The sequence below is a fragment of the Balaenoptera physalus genome (assembly GCF_965194825.1).
Source record: "Balaenoptera physalus genome assembly, chromosome: 16".
In the NCBI taxonomy this organism is placed as follows: Eukaryota; Metazoa; Chordata; class Mammalia; order Artiodactyla; family Balaenopteridae; genus Balaenoptera; species Balaenoptera physalus.
Window position 1 is genome coordinate 66,138,811 of NC_138898.1, and position 19,359 is coordinate 66,158,169.

The 19,359-nt window shown below is 41.7% G+C and overlaps 1 protein-coding gene across 16 annotated transcripts in view; it reads left to right on the top strand.

The window, feature by feature from the left end:
• The window catches only part of MRTFB (myocardin related transcription factor B), a 258,022-nt gene that overhangs the window by 221,460 nt on the left and 17,203 nt on the right, over positions 1 to 19,359 (top strand). For 15 of the 16 annotated variants that reach the window (XR_014254723.1, XR_014254724.1, XR_014254725.1 and 12 more), the window contains 5 exons: positions 6,764 to 6,898; positions 10,088 to 10,338; positions 14,786 to 14,918; positions 15,694 to 16,683; positions 18,087 to 18,224. Coding sequence is in view for 13 of the 16 variants with exons in the window: in XM_082429618.1 (XP_082285744.1) it covers positions 6,764 to 6,898; positions 10,088 to 10,338; positions 14,786 to 14,918; positions 15,694 to 16,683; positions 18,087 to 18,224 (1,647 nt within the window). In the remaining 3 variants the exon portion in view is untranslated. The remainder of the gene's footprint in view (positions 1 to 6,763; positions 6,899 to 10,087; positions 10,339 to 14,785; positions 14,919 to 15,693; positions 16,684 to 18,086; positions 18,225 to 19,359) is intronic. The other variant, XM_082429622.1, reaches the window with a different exon arrangement.

Here is a 19,359-nt window from a genome sequence, read left to right on the forward strand (position 1 = left end):
TGTATTACCCAAGAAATAACATACATAACATTTTTTTCTCTACTATATAGTCTACTCAAGTAACATCATTCACTTACCAAAAATGAATAACAGTAATTTTAATATTTATTATGCTTCCACATTCTGGCCCCTAATGGTCACTTTAACTAACTTGTGAATCACCAACATGGTCATACAAAGGTTGTAATAGACATTCTACATGATTCTGGAGACTATAATAAATAATATGTGACAACTTTATAAAGAGGACTGTATTTAAATAAGGTGGACATTGGCTCTAGGTTTTCCAAAGTTGATCCTAAAGTACTAATGAAATTTTTATGTTATGAAGTTACCACCAAAAGTAACAAATTCATTAATGATTAGTTGGTGATACTCTGACTAATCATCCTTCTGCTGTGTGGAATTATTTTAATAGTCGTAGTATTGGTTATAATTGAACTACTAAAAATTAGAAGTACTAAATAAATAGGCTCACATTGAGATTTTTGTGCATGTATTTGCATACTTGACACTGTCTTACTATAAAAGATACTGCACATAAACAATACAGCAGAATAGGAAGGTCCAGGCCCTCATTCTCTCACAGAAGCATTAAATAAACTACAGACTGACTAGAATAACTTTATAAGAGCTCTGAAAACCAGTCAGATATCTACACCAACCAAACACCCAATCAAGAAAAAGCCACATTCAAAAATGTAGAAAACGTCATGGTGTTTTCACTCACCCTTGCCCACACCCTTCCCAGCATGGCATAGTCAGAGGAAGTGGCCCAATACCCAGTTCCCTCCCTCAGGATGGAAGGAGTAGAGCAGAATTTGTTTGCAGTATTCTGGCCTGTTGTGGGCTGGCCAAGGGACTAATTTCTGACTTGTTTGACTCAGAACTCAGATGGGGGAAAGTGAATAGTTTGGATCTCAGCCTAGCAGAAGCTGTAGAAGGTAGTGGCAGGAGCCACATCATGTGAAAATTGTAGAGGACTTGCAGACCCAGACACCTGAGGGCAGTAGATTGCAGGCCAAAGAATGCAGCAGAACTCTTTAAGGCCCTGAGAAGAAGCTAGGGTGAGACTCTGGGAAATTAAGACATTTAAAAGCAGCCATGCATGAGGGGAAATTTTTAAATTTAATAAACAGAACCAAGCAAAAAAAACATGCACTTAGGCCCAGACAGGACACATGCTCAGAAAAGACTTGACAAAACCTTAAGCCTCCACCCAGAGTTAATCCCAAGGCCCAGAGGCCCATAAAATTAGTGAAGGTCTTCAACAACAGTCTGCAAAGATTGGGAGAGGTGGATGTTTCTTCACATGCCCAATTTTAAACCAAAGATACAACGCCCCACCACCACCAAAAACCAAAAAGGCATACAAAAAACAGGGAAATACGGCCCATTCAAAGCAACAAAATAATCTTCAGAAACTATCCCTGAAGAAACACACACATCAGACTTCCTAAACAAAGACTTTAACTGTCTTAAATATGCTCAAAAAGCTAAAGGAAAACACAAGCAATGAACTAAAGGAAATCAGGGAAACAATATATGAACAAAATGAGAATATCAACAGAAATTATTATTTTTTAATTATGGAGCTGAAAAATACACTAATTGAATTGAAAAATCCATTAGAGGGCTTCAGCAGCAGACTCAGACAGCAAAAAATATCAGCAAACTTGAAGACAGGTCATTTGAAATTATTGAGTCTGAGGACAAAAAGAATGAAGAAAAGTGAACAGAGCCTAAGAGACTTATGGGATGCCATCAAGCAGACCAATATGGGCATTATGGGAGTCCGAGAGGAGAAGAGAGAGAAAGGGCAGAGAAATTAATTGAAGAAATAATGACCCAAAGTTTTGCAAATTTGGGGCAGGACATGGATATACAAATCCAAGGAGCTCAATGAATGCCAAAGAGAATAAACTCAAAGAGATCCACACTGAGACACATAAAAATCAAATTGTCAAAAGTCAAAGACAGAATCTTGAAAGCAGCAAGGAAAGTCACTTATCACATATAAGAGGAAATCTCCCAGTAAGAATATCAGTGGATTTCTCAGAAATTACAGAAGAATTACAGAAACAATCACTATAGAAATGCAAATCAAAGCCACAATGAGATATCACCTCATACCGTTAGAATATCAAAAAGAATAGAAATTAAGTTCTCAGCAAGGATCTGGAAAAATTGGAACCCCTGTGCACTGTTGGTGGAATTGTGAAATAAATGGTGCAAACCACTATAGAAAATGGTATGGTAGTTCCTCAAAAAGTTAAAAATAGAATTACCATATGATCCAACAATTCCACTTCTGGGTTTATGGCCAGAAGAACTGAAAGCAGGGACTTGAACAGCAGTTTGTACACCCATGCTCATAGCAGCATTATTTACTATTTGGCTATTATTTAATAGCCAAAAGGTAGAAGTAACCCATGTGTCCATTGACAAATGAATGGATAAACAAAATGTGGTTCACATGCAGCAGAGTATTATTCAGCCTTAAAAAGAAGGGAATTCTGACACAAGCTACAACATGGATGAACCTTGAGGACATTATGCTAAGTGAAATAAGCCAGTTACAGAAAGAAAAATATATGATTCCACTTATATTAGGTACCTAGAGTAGTTAAATTCATAGATACAGAAAGTAGATAGTGGTTGTCAGGGGCTGCAGGGAGGGGAGAATGGAATATTGTTGTTTAGTGAGCACAGAGTTTCGGTTTGGGGTGATGAAGAAGTTCTGGAAATGGATAGTGGTAATGGTTGCAGAACAATGTGGATGTACGTAATGACATACAGTTATACATTTTAAAATGGTTTGATTGGTAAATTTTATGTTATGTACATTTTGCCACAATTTTTAAAAATAACCGATTTTTTTAAATGAGGGATACATGAAGATCCTCAGTACTAATCAGGTACTCAAGTACCAACTAAAAGTCCACTAGCTATTGTGCCAGTGGTGCTGTGCGGCATGTGGAACTTCCCCGACCAGAGATCGAACCTGTACCCCCTGCGTTGGAAGCACAGTCTTTTTTTTTTTTTTTTAACTTTTTAACTTATATTGGAGTATAGCCGATAAACAATGTTGTGATAGTTTCAGGTGCATAGCAAAGCAACTCAGCCATACATATGCATGTATACATTCTCCCCCAGACTCCCCTCCTATCCAGGCTGCCACGTAACATTGAGCAGAGTTCCTTGTGCTATACGGTAGGTCCTTGTTGGTTATCCTTTTTAAACATAGCAGTGTGTACATGTCAATCCCAAACTCCCTAACTATCCCTTCCCTTCACCCTTCCCCCTTCCCCCCTGGTAACCTTAAGTTCATTCTCTAAGTTTGTGAGTCCATTTCTCTTTTGTAAATGCGTTCATTTGTATCATTTCTTTTTAGATTCCCCATATAAGTGATATCATATGGTATTTGTCTTTCTCTGTCTGACTTACTTCACCCAGTATGACAATCTCTAGGTCCATCCATGTTGCTGCAAATGGCATTATTTCATTCCTTTTTTTATGGCTGAGTAATATTTCATTGTATATGTATACTACATCTTTTTTATCCATTCCTCTGTTGATGGGAAACGCAGAGTCTTAACCACTGGACCACAGGGAAGTCCATGCCAGTAGATTTTAATGTTCAGCTACTTGTTCTATAAATGAAACACTTAAACTTATAACTGTATATTACAGAAACAAGCGGTAATGCTAGGTGATATGTTTTAACAAAGCTAGAATTTTACATAAAATATCCATCCACTAAATATACAAAGCATATGTTTTTGATTTGTATTCAACTCATTCATTTTATTTGAGGATTGGAATATGGAAATATTTAACGAATAACTGCATCTTGAATTTCTAATTTGCATACTGCCATCTTAATTAAGATCTCTGCTACATCCTAAATTAAAAACACATTTATTGTAGATTTGAAATCTACAGTACAAAAACGTTTTGTTTTTAAATATCTAGTTTCTATCCCTCTAGACTGCATAAAGAAATTCTAATAAAAAAGGAACTTACCAGAGAAGAATGGTTGGTCTTTGGCAAATGTATCATCTTTTCAGAAGGAGCCAGTGCAGATACCTGAAATATTATAAAACTCTAATCAGCTTAAACATTTGCTCTTTTTTCTTTTGTAGCAGAACTTTTCCATAGTAGCAGAACTTTTCCATATTATTTCTAATAAGAAAAAGATCAGTCTTTAAAATTTGAAGTGCTTTCTTTTGAGTTTTATTTAAAGCATAAATATCCACTGGTAAACAACGTTTTCCTGACATTTCCTTTCATGGTGTTATGATGACAAAGAACTGTTGTCATGAGACGAAGTTATGATGAGAACAGTGTATCAGATCCAGTAAAACAAAGCACAGTTTGAAGCTTTTTTGTTTCTTTGGAGAAAAGATCATTTTGAGATTAAATTTCGATAGTCCATAAGGTGAATTTAGATCTTGGTGTCAATTTAAACATATTTAAAGGACTCTTTGAAGATTTTAACATATTGCTCAGCTTACTGTGGAACAAAATAAGTGTAGTATCCTCTATGCCTTGGATATTCTTGCAGTCCTTTTTGGAATACTATCATTTCAAAAATATTAATATTTAGACTTTGGGGGTAATTCTAGCCACTAGAATTCCAACATTTAGATATGATCTAAGATTGGGGCGGGGGCAGGGGGCGGTCCTTTCTAAGGCACATAAAAAAGACCAGCAAAATGTAAAGAAGCGTTTAGATATTTCTCCCTTTTTAACCAGAATTTATCTTCAGATTAGGTAAAGTTAACAATCAGTGTATCTCAGTTGAGCTATTCTTGTATTATGCTGAAGTCTGTGGTTTTCTGGGTAGCAGAGTCACACTAAAATACCAAAGAAGCTAATAAGATGGGAGTATTAGTAATCAAGGATGAAGTCAGTTAGGCAAAGTCTAGAAATATAGGCCAAACGTTTTCATAAATATTACAACTGATACCACATTCACGTACCTGGGTTATTTTTCAGATTATTAAGACTGCTCTCCAATAAATCATTACTATCATTATCAGTCAGCAGGGGCTGGGCTGGTAAAAATAGCTTGCCAGGTTAGTAGAATTTATTTGCAAGGAAATATATACATATATATGTTTCAGAATTCAAATATCTGGTTCTGCTTCACATGCCAACTATTTAATAGCCAAAGAATGTTCTTCCCCTGCGTGAAAACTGACCCAGAGATAAGTATCCTCGTTTCCAAAAAAAGTACAAAGTGAAAGGAAAACAAATAACATAAAACCATATCCCTTAAAGCAGGGATCAGCTGGCCGTCATCGTTCACCGCACATCTCAGAGGTTCACTGGGGAGCCGGCTGTCTCGGGGCTGTTTGGGGACAGAAGTCACCTTGGAACATAGGTGTCAAGACTCGTGGAGGAGCTCCTTTATTTCTGTTTGAAAATGAAATTGAGTGTGGCCATCTTTAAAAAGTCAAGTCTTTTATACCATCAACACTTACTAACAGTTACTTAAAAACTGAAATCAGTGGCAAAATGAAAACAAAGCTCAGGGAGAGAGGCGACAGGGGCACGGACAGTCAACTGCACCCACACACATCTCCCAGGCTCAGCAGGGCTGGAGGGCGTGACCCAGCGTGAGTAACGCCACCAGGAATTTCCATTCACCCATTAAACAAATATTTATTGAGTAACTAGTATGTGCCAAGCATCATATTTCTTGCTGCTAACAGCCCTCTGAGTTTTCAGGTCATTTATTTTAAGGAGGGAAAATACAGTTTGCTATTTTTTAAACCCAAATACTTCAACAAGAGAACCGATTTTGATTATTATAATGAATTGGACAGTTGTTCGGGGAAGTGGAAATGATAAAGCCATTCTCCTTTAAGATAAGGCTGTTGGGTCCAAGTAGCAATCAGTGCAACGTTTAACTGATTTATTACAATAGTACTATCTCTTTCCAGTAAGTGAATACTTAAAATCTACTTAAAGAAGATTGCTAGTGGGAATAGTCTGTTGGGTTATTGATGCTTCCTTTATTAATATATGACCCCACAATGAGATTCAGTAATTGCTTGTTTTGGCCTAGGCAACGAATTCACTTCTTGCTTTAAGTGTGAGGGGACTGTCAATGCACAGGTCAATCCTATCAGAATATATTCTTCAGGTTTTCTCCTGCTGCAAGAAATGGGAGGGGCGGAGGGCGATGGGATGGTTGACAAGAGTGCTGGTCAGGTTTGGAGATGGGAACAGAAGCTGTAAAGCACATTGAAGGACACATGCGTGGAGTGGGCCTCCGGAAAGTGGAAGCTTTCTTACCAGAGGCTTCCTGACGGTGGATCTGGGGTGTGGTCGAGGGGATTCATAGACTAAATATCATATCTGAACTAGCCCAGATTAGTGTGACCTTTAGGGCCAGAAAACCTTTCAAGTACCATGTACTGTTTTGATCATTTTTACAGGAGTCTTGGACTTTTTTTCTGCCAAAAAAGGGCAGTTCTGGCCATATTTCTGAGAAAACACTAGAGTTTTGTCAATCTAGCCTTATTTAGCTTTAGCTTTTCATTGCTATTGGGGCAAAGACTAAATCATTGGCTCGACGGACGTAAAGCATGTTATTCCACCATCTGGGTCGCAGACATAATACTATATTTTTCTTTTGTTTCTTTTCTAGTGGACTTTTTAAAAAATGAGGTCATTCCCTTATAATTTTGGTTTTTCTCTTTTCACTGTCATTGATTTCACAGACTTGTCCCCTTTCTGCCTTTTCCACCAGTTTACTTCAGTGTCCCCAGCAGTTCCTGAATTCTTGAAAACGCCTACTGCAGACCAGCCCCCAACACGGTCCACAGCACCTGTCCTCCCCACCAACACCGTGTCCTCAGCAAAGCCTGGGCCAGCACTGGTGAAGGTGGGTACCCTGCATGCACGCCGCTTTGAGCGTCTTTAACTTCAACTGTGGTGTGTAGCCATGAGCACAGAGGACAAAGGCTGTGTCCACATTGCCCGGCCTGCCTTTTAGCCTGAAGCCTTGAAAACAAAACCACAGAAGGACTTGCTCACCCAGGCCTTCATAACTGAAACCACCACCACCTTCAACAAATGACCTCTCGTTCGATGGTCACAGAAGAACAGCACAAAATTCAGTCTGTATAAAATGACTGCAGCAGTGCAGAAAGACTTTAGGAATCATTTTATCAGCAGTTCCCAATTCTGCTTCCACCCAGGCCACAAAGATGAAACAAACAAGGGAGAGAGAGAGAGAGAGAGAGAGAGGGAGTCTATAGCACTTGGGATTCATGAATCTCACAAGCAAATGCCTGTAATGGTAACATGATTTTGGGCTTTATACACAAGGTCAAACTCAGTGGTACTGCAGATATGTGACAGGTTAAAGGTTTTTGAGAAGCAAATACATTTTTTTGATTTAGCAGCTTGGCCTGATACAGCTTGATTTGTTCTTCAGATAAGCTGCAGATTTGTGGCCCTGTTCCATGCATTTTACTTGGTCAAAATAATTCAGTTAGAAGTTCTGAGGAAGATTAAAATTTTCAATATATAACACATTTTTTAAGTTTTTTAACGTGTATTTAGAACTGGTAAATAAAGGGAGGGCGGTTATAAACTGAGGAATAGTTTAACCATTTCCGATGTGACTTTTGCCAAAACTAGCAGAACACAGATCTCAAACTTTTAGAACTAAAAAAGGACCTCAGAGGGCTAGCTAAGCCTCTCAGCACCTTTCAGATGAGGAGACTGAGGCCCAAAGAAGTGAGGAAGTGACGAGGCCAGAAGGACCCCGTCTCCGAATCCCAGTCTGGCCTTCATCCTTCCTTCCCAGTTAGCCGTTGCAGCACTCCTGGAAGGCAGCTAGCCCGGGGCGTGTTCCTCACTCCCCTCGTCCCCAGGACCTGTGCTTGTCCTGACCTCCCTGGAGAGAAGGCGCTTTCGTTCATCCGTGTGCCCAGGTGTCCATGCCTTCAGGGCACATACCAGTGTATTTCACCGCCTTCACCAGAAATCCCAAAGGGTGGCAAGTGTGACTGTGCCCATAAAATCAGCTCTTACCTCCTCTTCCCACGACCCCCAGCATGTCCCACCAATAGCACAAAGGGGGTTCGAATGCCAACCCGTCTTTCCCTGCAGATACTGAGAATTTGTTCGCTGCCTCTCCTGGTCTCTGAATTTCTGCTCCTCACTAGTGTCTGTCTTTAAGGAGGGCTTTAGTTCTAGAGCAAAAGGCATTGTTTAAGAATGTGAGACTGAGGGCTTGAGTAGACTACCCTGGGAACTCTGCCAGTAGAGGAAAGGATAGGTACACATTAGGAAACAGACCACAATTCTTTGGGGTTTTTCCATGAGGAAAGCTATTTCCCATCCTCAGTCCTAAGAGAACAGACATGTGCAGGCTAACAGGTAACAGCCGATTTAGTCTGAGGAATGCTGGTTATTATATTTCTGTCCCCTTCCTGACTGTGTCTGGGTCCGTTGTTTTATTACATAACAATTAGAGTCAACCCTTCTTAACCCACACCCCATTCATTTTATGATCAGTCTGAAAAGATTAGAAATAAAATTTATTATTGATAAAATAAGCAGATGACAGTGAATGGATTACTATTGTGAGATTGCAGCAGGAGGCTGTTTAGCGACAAGAATATTTTCTCACATTGTGGTGTATTTTAAGTGCCTGTAATTCAAGTGGTTTCTAATTAGCATACACATCTATCATTCATTAATTCAGCAGATATTTATCGAGCACCTTCTGTGTGCACCAGAAGGTGCCATCCAGGTGCTGTTCTGGGTACGAGGAGTAGATAAAGCAGTGAAGAAAACATCACAGTACCTCCGCCTTGGTTAGGAGCTGGCGGTGAGACGTAAAACACAGAGTGTGCCGGGTGGTGAAGAATAAAGCCAAGATCGGGGATGGAGGCAAGGGGAGACGTTTCTGTTTTAAATAGAGTGCTCTGGTCAAATAAGCAGATGACATTTGGGCAGAGATCTAAAGGGGGTGAGGGAGTAGCTGTGAGGACATACATCTGTGGGCAGAAAATTGAACGTCACTGAACAAGGAAGCCAGTTCAACTGAAGAGAGATGGCCAAGCATTAAAACGTAAATATTAATAGTGGCGATTTCTGATATACAGAATATGGTGACTTTTCTTTTCTTCTTTATTTCTGTTTTCTGGGTTTTTTCGCAATTTCCTAATTCTTTGAATGTGAACTTATATAACATGATCACACTGATAGCTATATTTAATTTAGTACTTCTCAAAGTCTTCTTACTAAGTTGAGTATTTTACCTAAAGCATCTTAGAAATAATTTTCTATACCTTGTTGTTTTGTGCTGTCTTGTTTTGTTGGTGGACTTTTTTTTCAGATGAAGTTATCTTACAATTTGAATACAAAAAAGTAGAAAGTGATCTGATAACTTATAAATGGAGGAGGTAAAAAGAACTCAGAAAAGTCATCTGATTCTTAATCATAAGACAGGGTCTCACACCCCATTTTCAAAATAAAAATGTAATATTTTTGAAAAATTTTTAAAACTTCATATTCACATTACTCAGTATTCTTTTTTCTGCATATTTGCTGTAGAAATTCATGGCTTTATATTCTGCTTTATTCTCATTAGAAGCATTTTTCTGCTTTTACATATTCACCATAGATTTTTTTTTTAATGACCATAAAATATGACATAGTTATGGTGAAGTATACTTAACCTTTTCCCTATTGTATATTTAGTGGGAGACCTGTATTTCACTAGGAGATAGTATATGTAAGTACTAGGCAGTATCTACACAGGAGACCCAAAGTAAATGTTTGTTGAACTTGAATAGATAATGCTGAGCTGAGCATCTTGCCCTTAGTCTAAGGGACCAATGCATCAGGAGAAGTAAGTCCTTAGGAGCAAGGTTTTTGGTCACAGGGAGTGCACGAACGCTCTCACAGCTCTTGAAATGTATTTAGTATATTGCTCTCCAGAGCAGCAACACTGATTTCCAAGGTGCGTTGCGTTTTCTCTTCAAATCAGTCAGGCACACAGTACAATGGATTGCATTCTCTTAGAATTTTCTTACTGTCTTTTTCTCGAAAATAGCAAAGCCATCCCAAGAATCCAAATGACAAGCACCGTAGCAAAAAGTGCAAGGACCCGAAGCCCCGGGTGAAGAAGCTGAAGTACCACCAGTACATCCCGCCAGATCAGAAGGGGGAGAAGAGCGAGCCGCCCATGGACTCCAACTACGCCCGGCTGCTCCAGCAGCAGCAGCTCTTCCTGCAGCTGCAGATCCTGAGCCAGCAGCAGCAGCAGCACTACAACTACCAGACCATCCTGCCTGCGCCGCTCAAGTACGGGCTGGGCTCGGGGCGGCTCTGCGAAGCAGGGTGGGCGTGGTTGTCACGAGGGGCCATTAGGTGCTGAAGGTTGGATGCTGTGATTTACTGGTGCTCTGTGATTCTTTTCATTTTATTACCATCAAAGCTCACACAGTGTCTGAAGTCAGCACAGTGAGAATAGCCTCCCTTCCAGTCCATTTTTTGTCCTCCAGAACAGGTTCTGAACTTTTCAAGTTAGAAATGACTTTTCACAATTATTCAGGAAAGATCTGCCTGTTCTTTACCTGAATAGTATGAGATGCTATGAGAAAAGCATAAAAAGTGTAAACCTGGTATAAACAGTTAAAAAAAAAAGGACGGATGAGCACAAAAGCTGCAGGCAGCAGTGGTCAGGGAAAGCTTTACATGGGAAAGGGCCTGAAACTTGGGAAGGAGCCTTCCAAGCAACGAGGAGTGATCTGAGTGCAAGTACAGAGGAAGTTAGAGCAAACAATGCCTGCTTATTACATGGTGAGGAAACAAGGCCTGAGTAAAGAATGTGGTTAGTTTTTAAGAAAAGTGGAAGACAGATTTGAGTAGAGCCAATGTCTAGAGGAACATGAAGTTGGGATGACTTTAATCCTGATACAGTGGATGTTTCAGAGGGCCACAGTGACATGGTAAAATCAAAATGCATGAAAGAACAGTTTGACACCAGTATTGGAGGGGAGCCTGGACATAGGAAAACCAGTTGGAAACTCTGCGATAAAGTAGATGCAAGAAGTTGAAAGGGCACTGATGATGGGAAGGCAGGAACAGGTGACAGATGTTTCAAAAGACAGTAAAAGGTCTTGGTGAGCAATAACTGTGAAGAAGGAACGTGTTTCCAAAGTTTGAGCCCCAGTCAGGAGGGACAGAAAGGAGTAAGTTCTGACGACTTCTGAGACTGAATTCATAGCAGGACATGCACAGCTAATTTTAATTATGTACTAGAGGAAATCTCTAGATACAAATCCTCAGTACACTTTTCTGGGAAACAGATAAAAATGCAAGGACTCTTGTCCTTCATTTCAATCACTTTTCAGGAAAAAGGAATATTTACAGTCAACTCAAGAAAAGGAACTCTAGAAACTAAAGATCCAAAATCTCATGACAGGGAAAAGTGATACTCTGTGATCCATGCACTCAGTTTATGATTACATGATCTGTAGAAGCTTTACTTCTGTTTTCTACACGTAGGCTGAGCACTTCTCCATGGAGAGCCCCTATTTTCTAGGAGTAGAAAAGGATTAAGACTTACTAAAAAGCTTCTCTTTAAGAAATATCTCCTCATATGCTAATAATTATCAATTCACTTTTTTCTTTTAAGATACAAATATCTTGAGGAAGATTAGACCTATTAGTCATTCAGACCTTCCTGTGAAGTACTTAAATCAAAAACATCAGGGCACAGAGATGAAGGAAGAAAGAATTTTTGTAGCATGTTATTATTTTAAGAGCAAGCAGGCCTGAGAGAGCTGTTGACATTGGAAGGGACCCAGGGAAGGCCAGAGAACTGGACGAGTATCAAAGACAAACCACCGCTGCTTTACAGCTTCGTCCAGGACCCAGGGAGGCGGCCCCCACCGTCCCCACCGCTGGGCACCAGTGAGGATAACGGCGGCGATGGCTCACACGTCGGTGCCACTCTCGGTGCCTGACCGTGTGCTCGGCATCCTCCTCCTCACAGGGACTCTCGGAGGAGACGATATTATTACTGACCCCGTTCCCAGATGAGGAAACTTAACTGAAAATCCCATGAAAGGTGGTGTCTGTCCATGAAATAGTCTTTTCTGTAATGCAAGAAATTGTCTGCGTGTGGCCAGCTTTGTCAATGGGAAGAAAACATCTGAGGTGTGAGGTACCTGAACTCTGAAGTCCTTTGTCTTTCCGTGAAGGCTTCAGTCCCCCTCTCCTCCTCAGACATTCCTGCCACTGAAGTAACCAAGCCTCCTGACCCAGGAAGGCATCATCCAAAAAGCTCCAAGAACTAGGAGGAAGAAGGAGCCCTCATTTTTGTGTCTTATTGCACCAGCCAAAGATGGGACTACAGTTTTGTTTAATTTCCATGTCCTAAAAATGGAGGTGTTATTTTCTGACACATTGTTTCTTTTTACCAAAATTCCATACAAGAAACTGAATGTGGCAGTTCTCTAGTGCCAGCAGTGGTGGAATTTTACTGATAACACAGCCCTTTGGTATCTTGGAAGAAGCAAGAGCCTGAAGACATGGGGCTCTAGTCCCGGAGTGGCCACACGCTGACGGAAAGGAAGGGTCCTGGAGGGTCCCTGGACCTCAGGATCCTCAGCTACACAGTGACCACATTCATCAGGCATCCATCCCCCTTTTTTCCCTCTGGTTGATTTGGGAAAAAAAATAGACCAACTTATTTCAGTTATTTTAAAAGTTGAATTCAACACTGTACTGTTAATCATAGTAACAAGTAGAGTATTGTAGAATCTCAACCAAAAAGACAGCGTGAACAGAATAATTAATTTAAATCGTGCATTCTCAAGGAGAGCGTATCATTCGCAAAGGAGCAAAAGTTCCTTGGGGGGAATTTTACACTTTTTATTTAATAAAATAAATTTTTTGTGTGACAATTTTTGTCACATACATAGTACGTGGACAAAAATGCAGGACATCTACGGTATTAAAATTTCATAGGGGAGTGATTAGGGAAAAAATGTCTAAAAAGGCTCCTTGGGGGGACAATAATGAATACAAGGCTGAGAATGATTAAAATAAAATGCTTTTGTAATTCTAAAATAAGGTTTAAAAGTTGAATTTTTAGAAAGAATAGTGATACATTTTCAAGTATTTGTCATTTCCTCCAAACTTCAAGAAACTTCATTTCGAATACTTCAAGTATTTAATTTCAGCAAAATGCAGGCAGGTTTAAAAAGACTCAAATGTATGTCAAGAATTAGCTGTTGACAAGGCCAGAACTGGCTTCAAACACAGGCTTCCTAAAACCCATTTGAGAAAGCTCATCCAGCCGTGGACCTCGCCCCATAGGCACCATGACCTAGATCCCTATTTCAGAACATGGAATTCCAGGTCTCTTTGGCTTCATGGCTTCAGTACCAAAGCTTATATTGACAGTAAAGCCTGAGGCTGCACTGGAATTGGCTGTACAGTATCAACCACCATGTGCACCTTTCTTTAATGAATATCAACCAGCCAGAAAAGGAAATGCCATTGTTGCCAGGAGTATTACAGTCGGAAGGAGTTGGGAGGACCTGGCTTTGACATGGAAAGGAGTTTCGGGAAATTAGTGCAACAGATTCACCAATATTTTTTAAATAAGCTTTTAAAAATGTGGTACATGGTAGAGAAGTCCATAAATCATAAGTGAAAATTGATGCCAAAGTAAGCACACTCCTGAAACCACCTAAATCAAGAAATGGAGCACTGTCAGTTCCATTACCGTTACCTTGCATCCCCCCTCAGTGACTATCTTGACTTCTGTCCCATAGATTAGTTCTGCTCAACGTTGTGTTTGTGAGATGCGTCTTTCCTGATGCAGACAGCAGCACTTAATTTTTATTGTTGTCTATTCTGTAATTCATACCTAATGAGGTTAAGCACTTGTTCACATATTTATCGACCATTTGGATATACTTTCTTGTGATATGCTTGTTCACGATTTTCCCAATTTCCCATTGGGCTTTTCTTTTTCTTACTAATTTGCAAGACTTCTGTGTGTATTCTAGATGAGGCTTTTGTCAGAAATACGTATTACAAAATCTTCTCCTGGGGCTTGACTTTTCACCCTCTGAAAGATATCCTTTTTAGTGAGTACTTTTTGTGTCCTGTCTAAGAAATCTTTGCTTATCAAAGGCTATGAAGCTATTATCCCAAGTTTTCTTCTCAAAGTTTGTTTTCCAATTCACATTTAGGTTTTGGGATGGTGTGAGGGTAGGGGTTGATCAGAAGCCCTGTTCTGCTCTGTGTGAATATCCAGTTTAGCCTAGTACCATTTATGGGAAGAACCACCCTTTCTCCACCACGCTGCAGTGTCGCCTTTGTGATGACTTGAGGGTCCTTGTACTTGGGGGTCTGTTTCTGGATTCTCTAATCTCTCCCATTTGTCTATTGTTCTGTCCTTGCATCAGCATCACCATAAATTTTGATATCTGGTGGTATGATGCTTCCAGCTTTGCTTTTTTACTTCAACGATGTCATGGCCATTCTTGGTCCTCTGCATTTCCATATAAAGCTTTGAATCACCTTCTAAATTTCTACCAAGCAAGCAAACAACACAAAACCTGCAGGGAGTTTGACTGGGGTCTAATTTGACTGACGTCTTTACCATATTGAGTCTGCCAATCCATGACCAGGTATTTTTCTCTTCGTAAGTTAACAGATTGTTAGCAGGAGCAATGTCAACCCCAGAAATTATTTTATTGGAAACTCTAACTTTCTTTTTCTTTTGAAGGCCACTCAATGACAAGAATAACAACAGTGGGAATCCAGCTTTGAACAACACCACATCTAACACACCAAGACAGAATACATCTGCTCCTATGAGAAAGCCAGGGCCTCTGCCTTCTAGCTTGGATGACTTAAAGGTGATCATTGCAAGTGGGGTTTATTCACCCATAAGTACCACAAAAATGTAAATGATTTGCCTAGCAGGTGTAGGTAGTTCCTAATAGATATTCAACTTTACCGCCAATAGGATAACCTTTATAGAGGTGCTTTCTTTTTTACATCCATTAAGTTTCCTTTAAAATGACCAGGAATAAATCTCCATCTATTGAGCAAATGCCATGTGCAAGCACCACACCACTCCTAACTCCAGAAGCAGATCTTTTTCTTCCCTATTCGTTGCCAAGTTTGGGAGAAGCAGGAAAATGTAACAGTTGAGAACATGATCTCCAGGGCCATCCTTCCTGGGTTCTACCCCCGCTCAACCTGCTGTTATCTGCGGTAGCTTGCACCAGTGATGCACCCTCTCCCCATCTGTAGAACGGGAATAATAATACCTGCACCTCATGTGAAGATTACTGAAAGAATAAAGCACTTCTGGCAGTGTCTGGCACATGGTAATTACTCAATAAATGTAACTGTTAGCATCACCATTTCTGGTAATAAATCTTTTGATATAGTAAAGGAATTACCCTCTAATAACCCTTGCTTTATCAATGGCCTTTCAAGTCCTTTAGGCCTACAGCTCTGTGTGTTTTTGTGTGTTAAAAAAAAAAGGAACTGTCCCACTTTCATATATGTAGTAATACGGAGATGTCTGACAGATGGAGTCACCTTTTCCATCTCAAAAGTGCACTGAAGATTTGTGAGAAGGTCATAATATGAAAAAAGAGATCTTATCTGTTTGTACTTCAGGTGTCGGAGCTGAAGACAGAACTGAAGTTACGGGGTCTTCCAGTGTCAGGCACCAAACTGGACCTCATTGAACGCCTGAAACCCTACCAGGAAATGAACAGCAGTGGTGCTGCTACTGGTGGCATCGTGGCCCTGTCGACATCTGCCATCGTCCCCAGTAACCCAGAAGTTACCCTGGCCCTGCCAGTGACAACACTGCAGAACTCTGTGACCAGCTCAGGGTCCACTTTCAAGGGAGAGCTGCCATCCGCTGGAACCGGCCACACAGCCCACGTGGACAGTGCTGCCTCCCCGCTGCCCATCTCGCCCGCTCCCTCTGAACAGTCCAGTCTCGGCACCGAGGACACGAGTGTGGCGGACACATTCACCGAGATCATGACCATGATGTCCCCGACGCAGTTCCTGTGCTCGTCGCCTCTGCGAGCCACGAGCGCCGAGGACAGCCTCAGCCCCGCCAGCAGCACGCTGTCCACCCTGGAGCTCGACGCGGCCGAGAAGGACCGCAAGCTCCAGGAGAAGGAGAAGCAGATCGAGGAGCTGAAGCGGAAGCTGGAGCAAGAGCAGAAGCTCGTGGAAGTTCTGAAGATGCAGCTGGAGGTGGAGAAACGAGGGCAGCAGCAGCAGCAGCCGCAGCGGCCACTGGAGCCCCCGCCCAGCACCCCGGCCCCTCCGGTCGCCAAGTCAGACCAGGCTCGGGGCGGCACCGCTCCCGCCGCCAAGGACGAGGCCCTGGTCCCCGACGGCCCCAGCCTCGTGGCCAGCCAGACCCTCGTTGCCAAAAAGGCCATAGTGATCAAGCAAGAGGTCCCCGTGGCCCCGGCCGAGCCGCCCAGCCTCGTCCCGCAGTTTTACGTGAGTTCCCAGGGCCAGCCACCTGCCGGGGTGGCCCAGCCACAGGCTTTACTGACCACGCAGCTGCTGCTCCCCGTGTCCATCCAGGGCTCCGGAGTCACCTCAGTGCAGCTCCCAGTAGGCAACCTCAGACTCCAGGTGTGAAGTGTGTCTTCTAACTCCTTTGCCTTACAGTTTGCATGGGCCAGAAATTGCTTATGGAGATTTCAGACCTGAGCTGCTTCATGAGTGCAGCCAAGTCTGGCTTCACGGTTGCAGGAAACGTGTGCACGTGTTGGGGGGTTATTCGCAAACGCGAACAGCTAGCACTGTTTTTATATAGTAAAAACAAACAAGGGGTGCTTTTCCCTTTCTGCTGCCTTTCAGCCTTAGCACAGTATTATTATGTGTAGACATTTTAAAATACCAATGGCATTCTCATAATGATGACAGCCACTGTCCTGAGTGCTTTTTGTGTTCTAGGCACAGCATCAGATACTTTAGATGGCATGCTTCATTTAATCCTCCCTTCTCCCAGAAGACCCAAGTGAGAAAGCCCCCTTCTAGAAAGGAAACCGAGGCCTTCAGAGGTGGCATTCAAGCCGAGGCCTCTGACTGCAGAGCTCTTGCTCTCACGCCCACTCCTGTGGTCTGCCTCCTAAATGTAGTTCTTAAAAGCCACCACTGAGGTGAAGATGCCTAAACTAAGGAGAATGCGACCACAGATTCAGGAGTGAGGCTGGTATTGAGAAACGATGAAACACTGGTGAGCATGAAGTTTACTTGTATGCCAACATTGCCTGCAGCCGTTTCTGTGCAACTCGATTTTGGAAGGTTTTTTTAAACAAAATGTGGGCCACAGTACACAGAAACCATTTGGAGTCCTGCTCCTGTACCTTGACCACCCAGAGGGGAGCAGTCCTATACCCCCGGGGTTAGGAGGCATGACCCAAGGGCCCTTGGCATGTTCTGAAGTCCTAACTCCCCTGTTTCATCTTTAGAGTGTCTGAAACTGAAAGTCTGCTCTGTGATACAGCTTTCCTAAACATTTGTTTTCCTGTCCAGCTCTCCCATTAGAGTTGATGTTCGAGGGACAGGAATTGCGTTTTATTCTGGGCCTGTGAGCGCCCATCCCGTGGCTGGCTCTCCCATAAGGAGCACATACTGCAGCTTAAAAGCAGGAATTTGCACAGTCAGGCCTCACAAATTTCCTTACTGCTATTAAAATTATTATTATAACACCTGACCTATTTATTATGTGTAGAGCTGCTGTAGGTTCTTTTGACTTCAGTCTTCTATTTTCCCCAAATTTTCAAATGAAAATCTTAGCCACTTACGAAACAGTAAGAGCATGGAAATAACTGGTCTGGCGTTTAATTCTCTGGTTTCAAACGAAGGTTCAAATTTATGTGCCAGTGAATTGAAGTATGTATCTATAAACATTTTATCTTATTTTTTTTTCAGATGTGATCCCCAAGTGACCAGTTTATTCCACATCTAAACTCTTCATTCTACCCTTGATTTTGACAATTCATTTGAATTTTTTTTTTTTTTCCTCCTAGACTCCACCACAAACAGGCATCCAGACTCAGCCTCAGATAGCAAGTGCCGCCTTGTCCTCAGGCCGGGCCCAGCCTGCACCGCAGAAACAAGACACTTTCACGCCACGTGTGCTCAGTCAACCTCAGCAAGTCACAAAGGTTGGTGAACGCTAATAAGTGACAAACTGTTGCTGATTTTTATACTGTCGTCCGCTGAACATTCAACAAGCGTCTTTATAGGAGCCTCCTCCGTGGGGAGCTCCTGTTTGTTCTTTTCTGTGATCCGTCTCCCACCGGGCGAGCTTTGGGTCAGATGCCATTGGGCTGCAGAAAGAGTTCTTTATTACTAAAAGATGGCTCATCTTAACCGTTAAGCCCCTTTTCCAAGAAAAGTTTCAAAACTATTTTTTCAATCCTCATATATAGAATTTTCTAGGTTTTAAAATTTCTTTTCAAAGTAATCATTTTGTGGGGGAAATAAAAAGTGCCCTGGGAAAAGGTATTTGAAGGTGAAAAAGACACTTGTTAAAATGTTTATCTTGAGTGAGATCTTTATATATTTTTAAGAGTTTGCCTTCTCAGGGATTAAGAGCTAGGCGGCCTAGGTCTGGCTGTCATTCTGGCTCACCACTTCCTCTGTGTTGTGCCTTATGCAGGATTCATGTACCGTCTGAGTGTCATTTTCCCCATCTTTAAAATGATGGTGCTGATCTAGGGCTCAGTGTCCTCTACAGGACTTCTACTAAGAGTTCTGCTGAAGAGCCCCAAAAGTCACCCAGACTCCCTCTTATCCAGTAGGTGGAGCTATGTGCCCATCTCCTCACCAGAAAAATCTTAAGGCCTCAAAAGTAGGTCTTACTATTTTAAACCTTGAGAATGATTAATCCCAGAGTTTTAATATTCAGTGTAAAAGAACCTCGATAACTAGGTGTACCTGTAGATATGCCCCAGGCTGGTGTGAACTCTCTGGGCTAAGACAACTTGAGGAACAGACGGAAATGACCTCTTGGGACAGCGACAGTCATGTTAACACACATGCTGTCTTGGAATCTCCTCTGAGGAGCACAGTGAGCACGGAGTTAGAGGTGGCCCCAAAATAACAGTTCAGTAAGAAACTTAGTGAATATTCAAATGGTAAGACAGTTTTCTTTGAGGGAGGAGAGAGAAAAACAATATATAGATGGATAAATAAGAAGAATATAGTTATAGAACTCATCACCCAGAGAAGTTGTACTGTTTGGAGGGATACACACACACACACACACACACACACACATACACATACACACACACA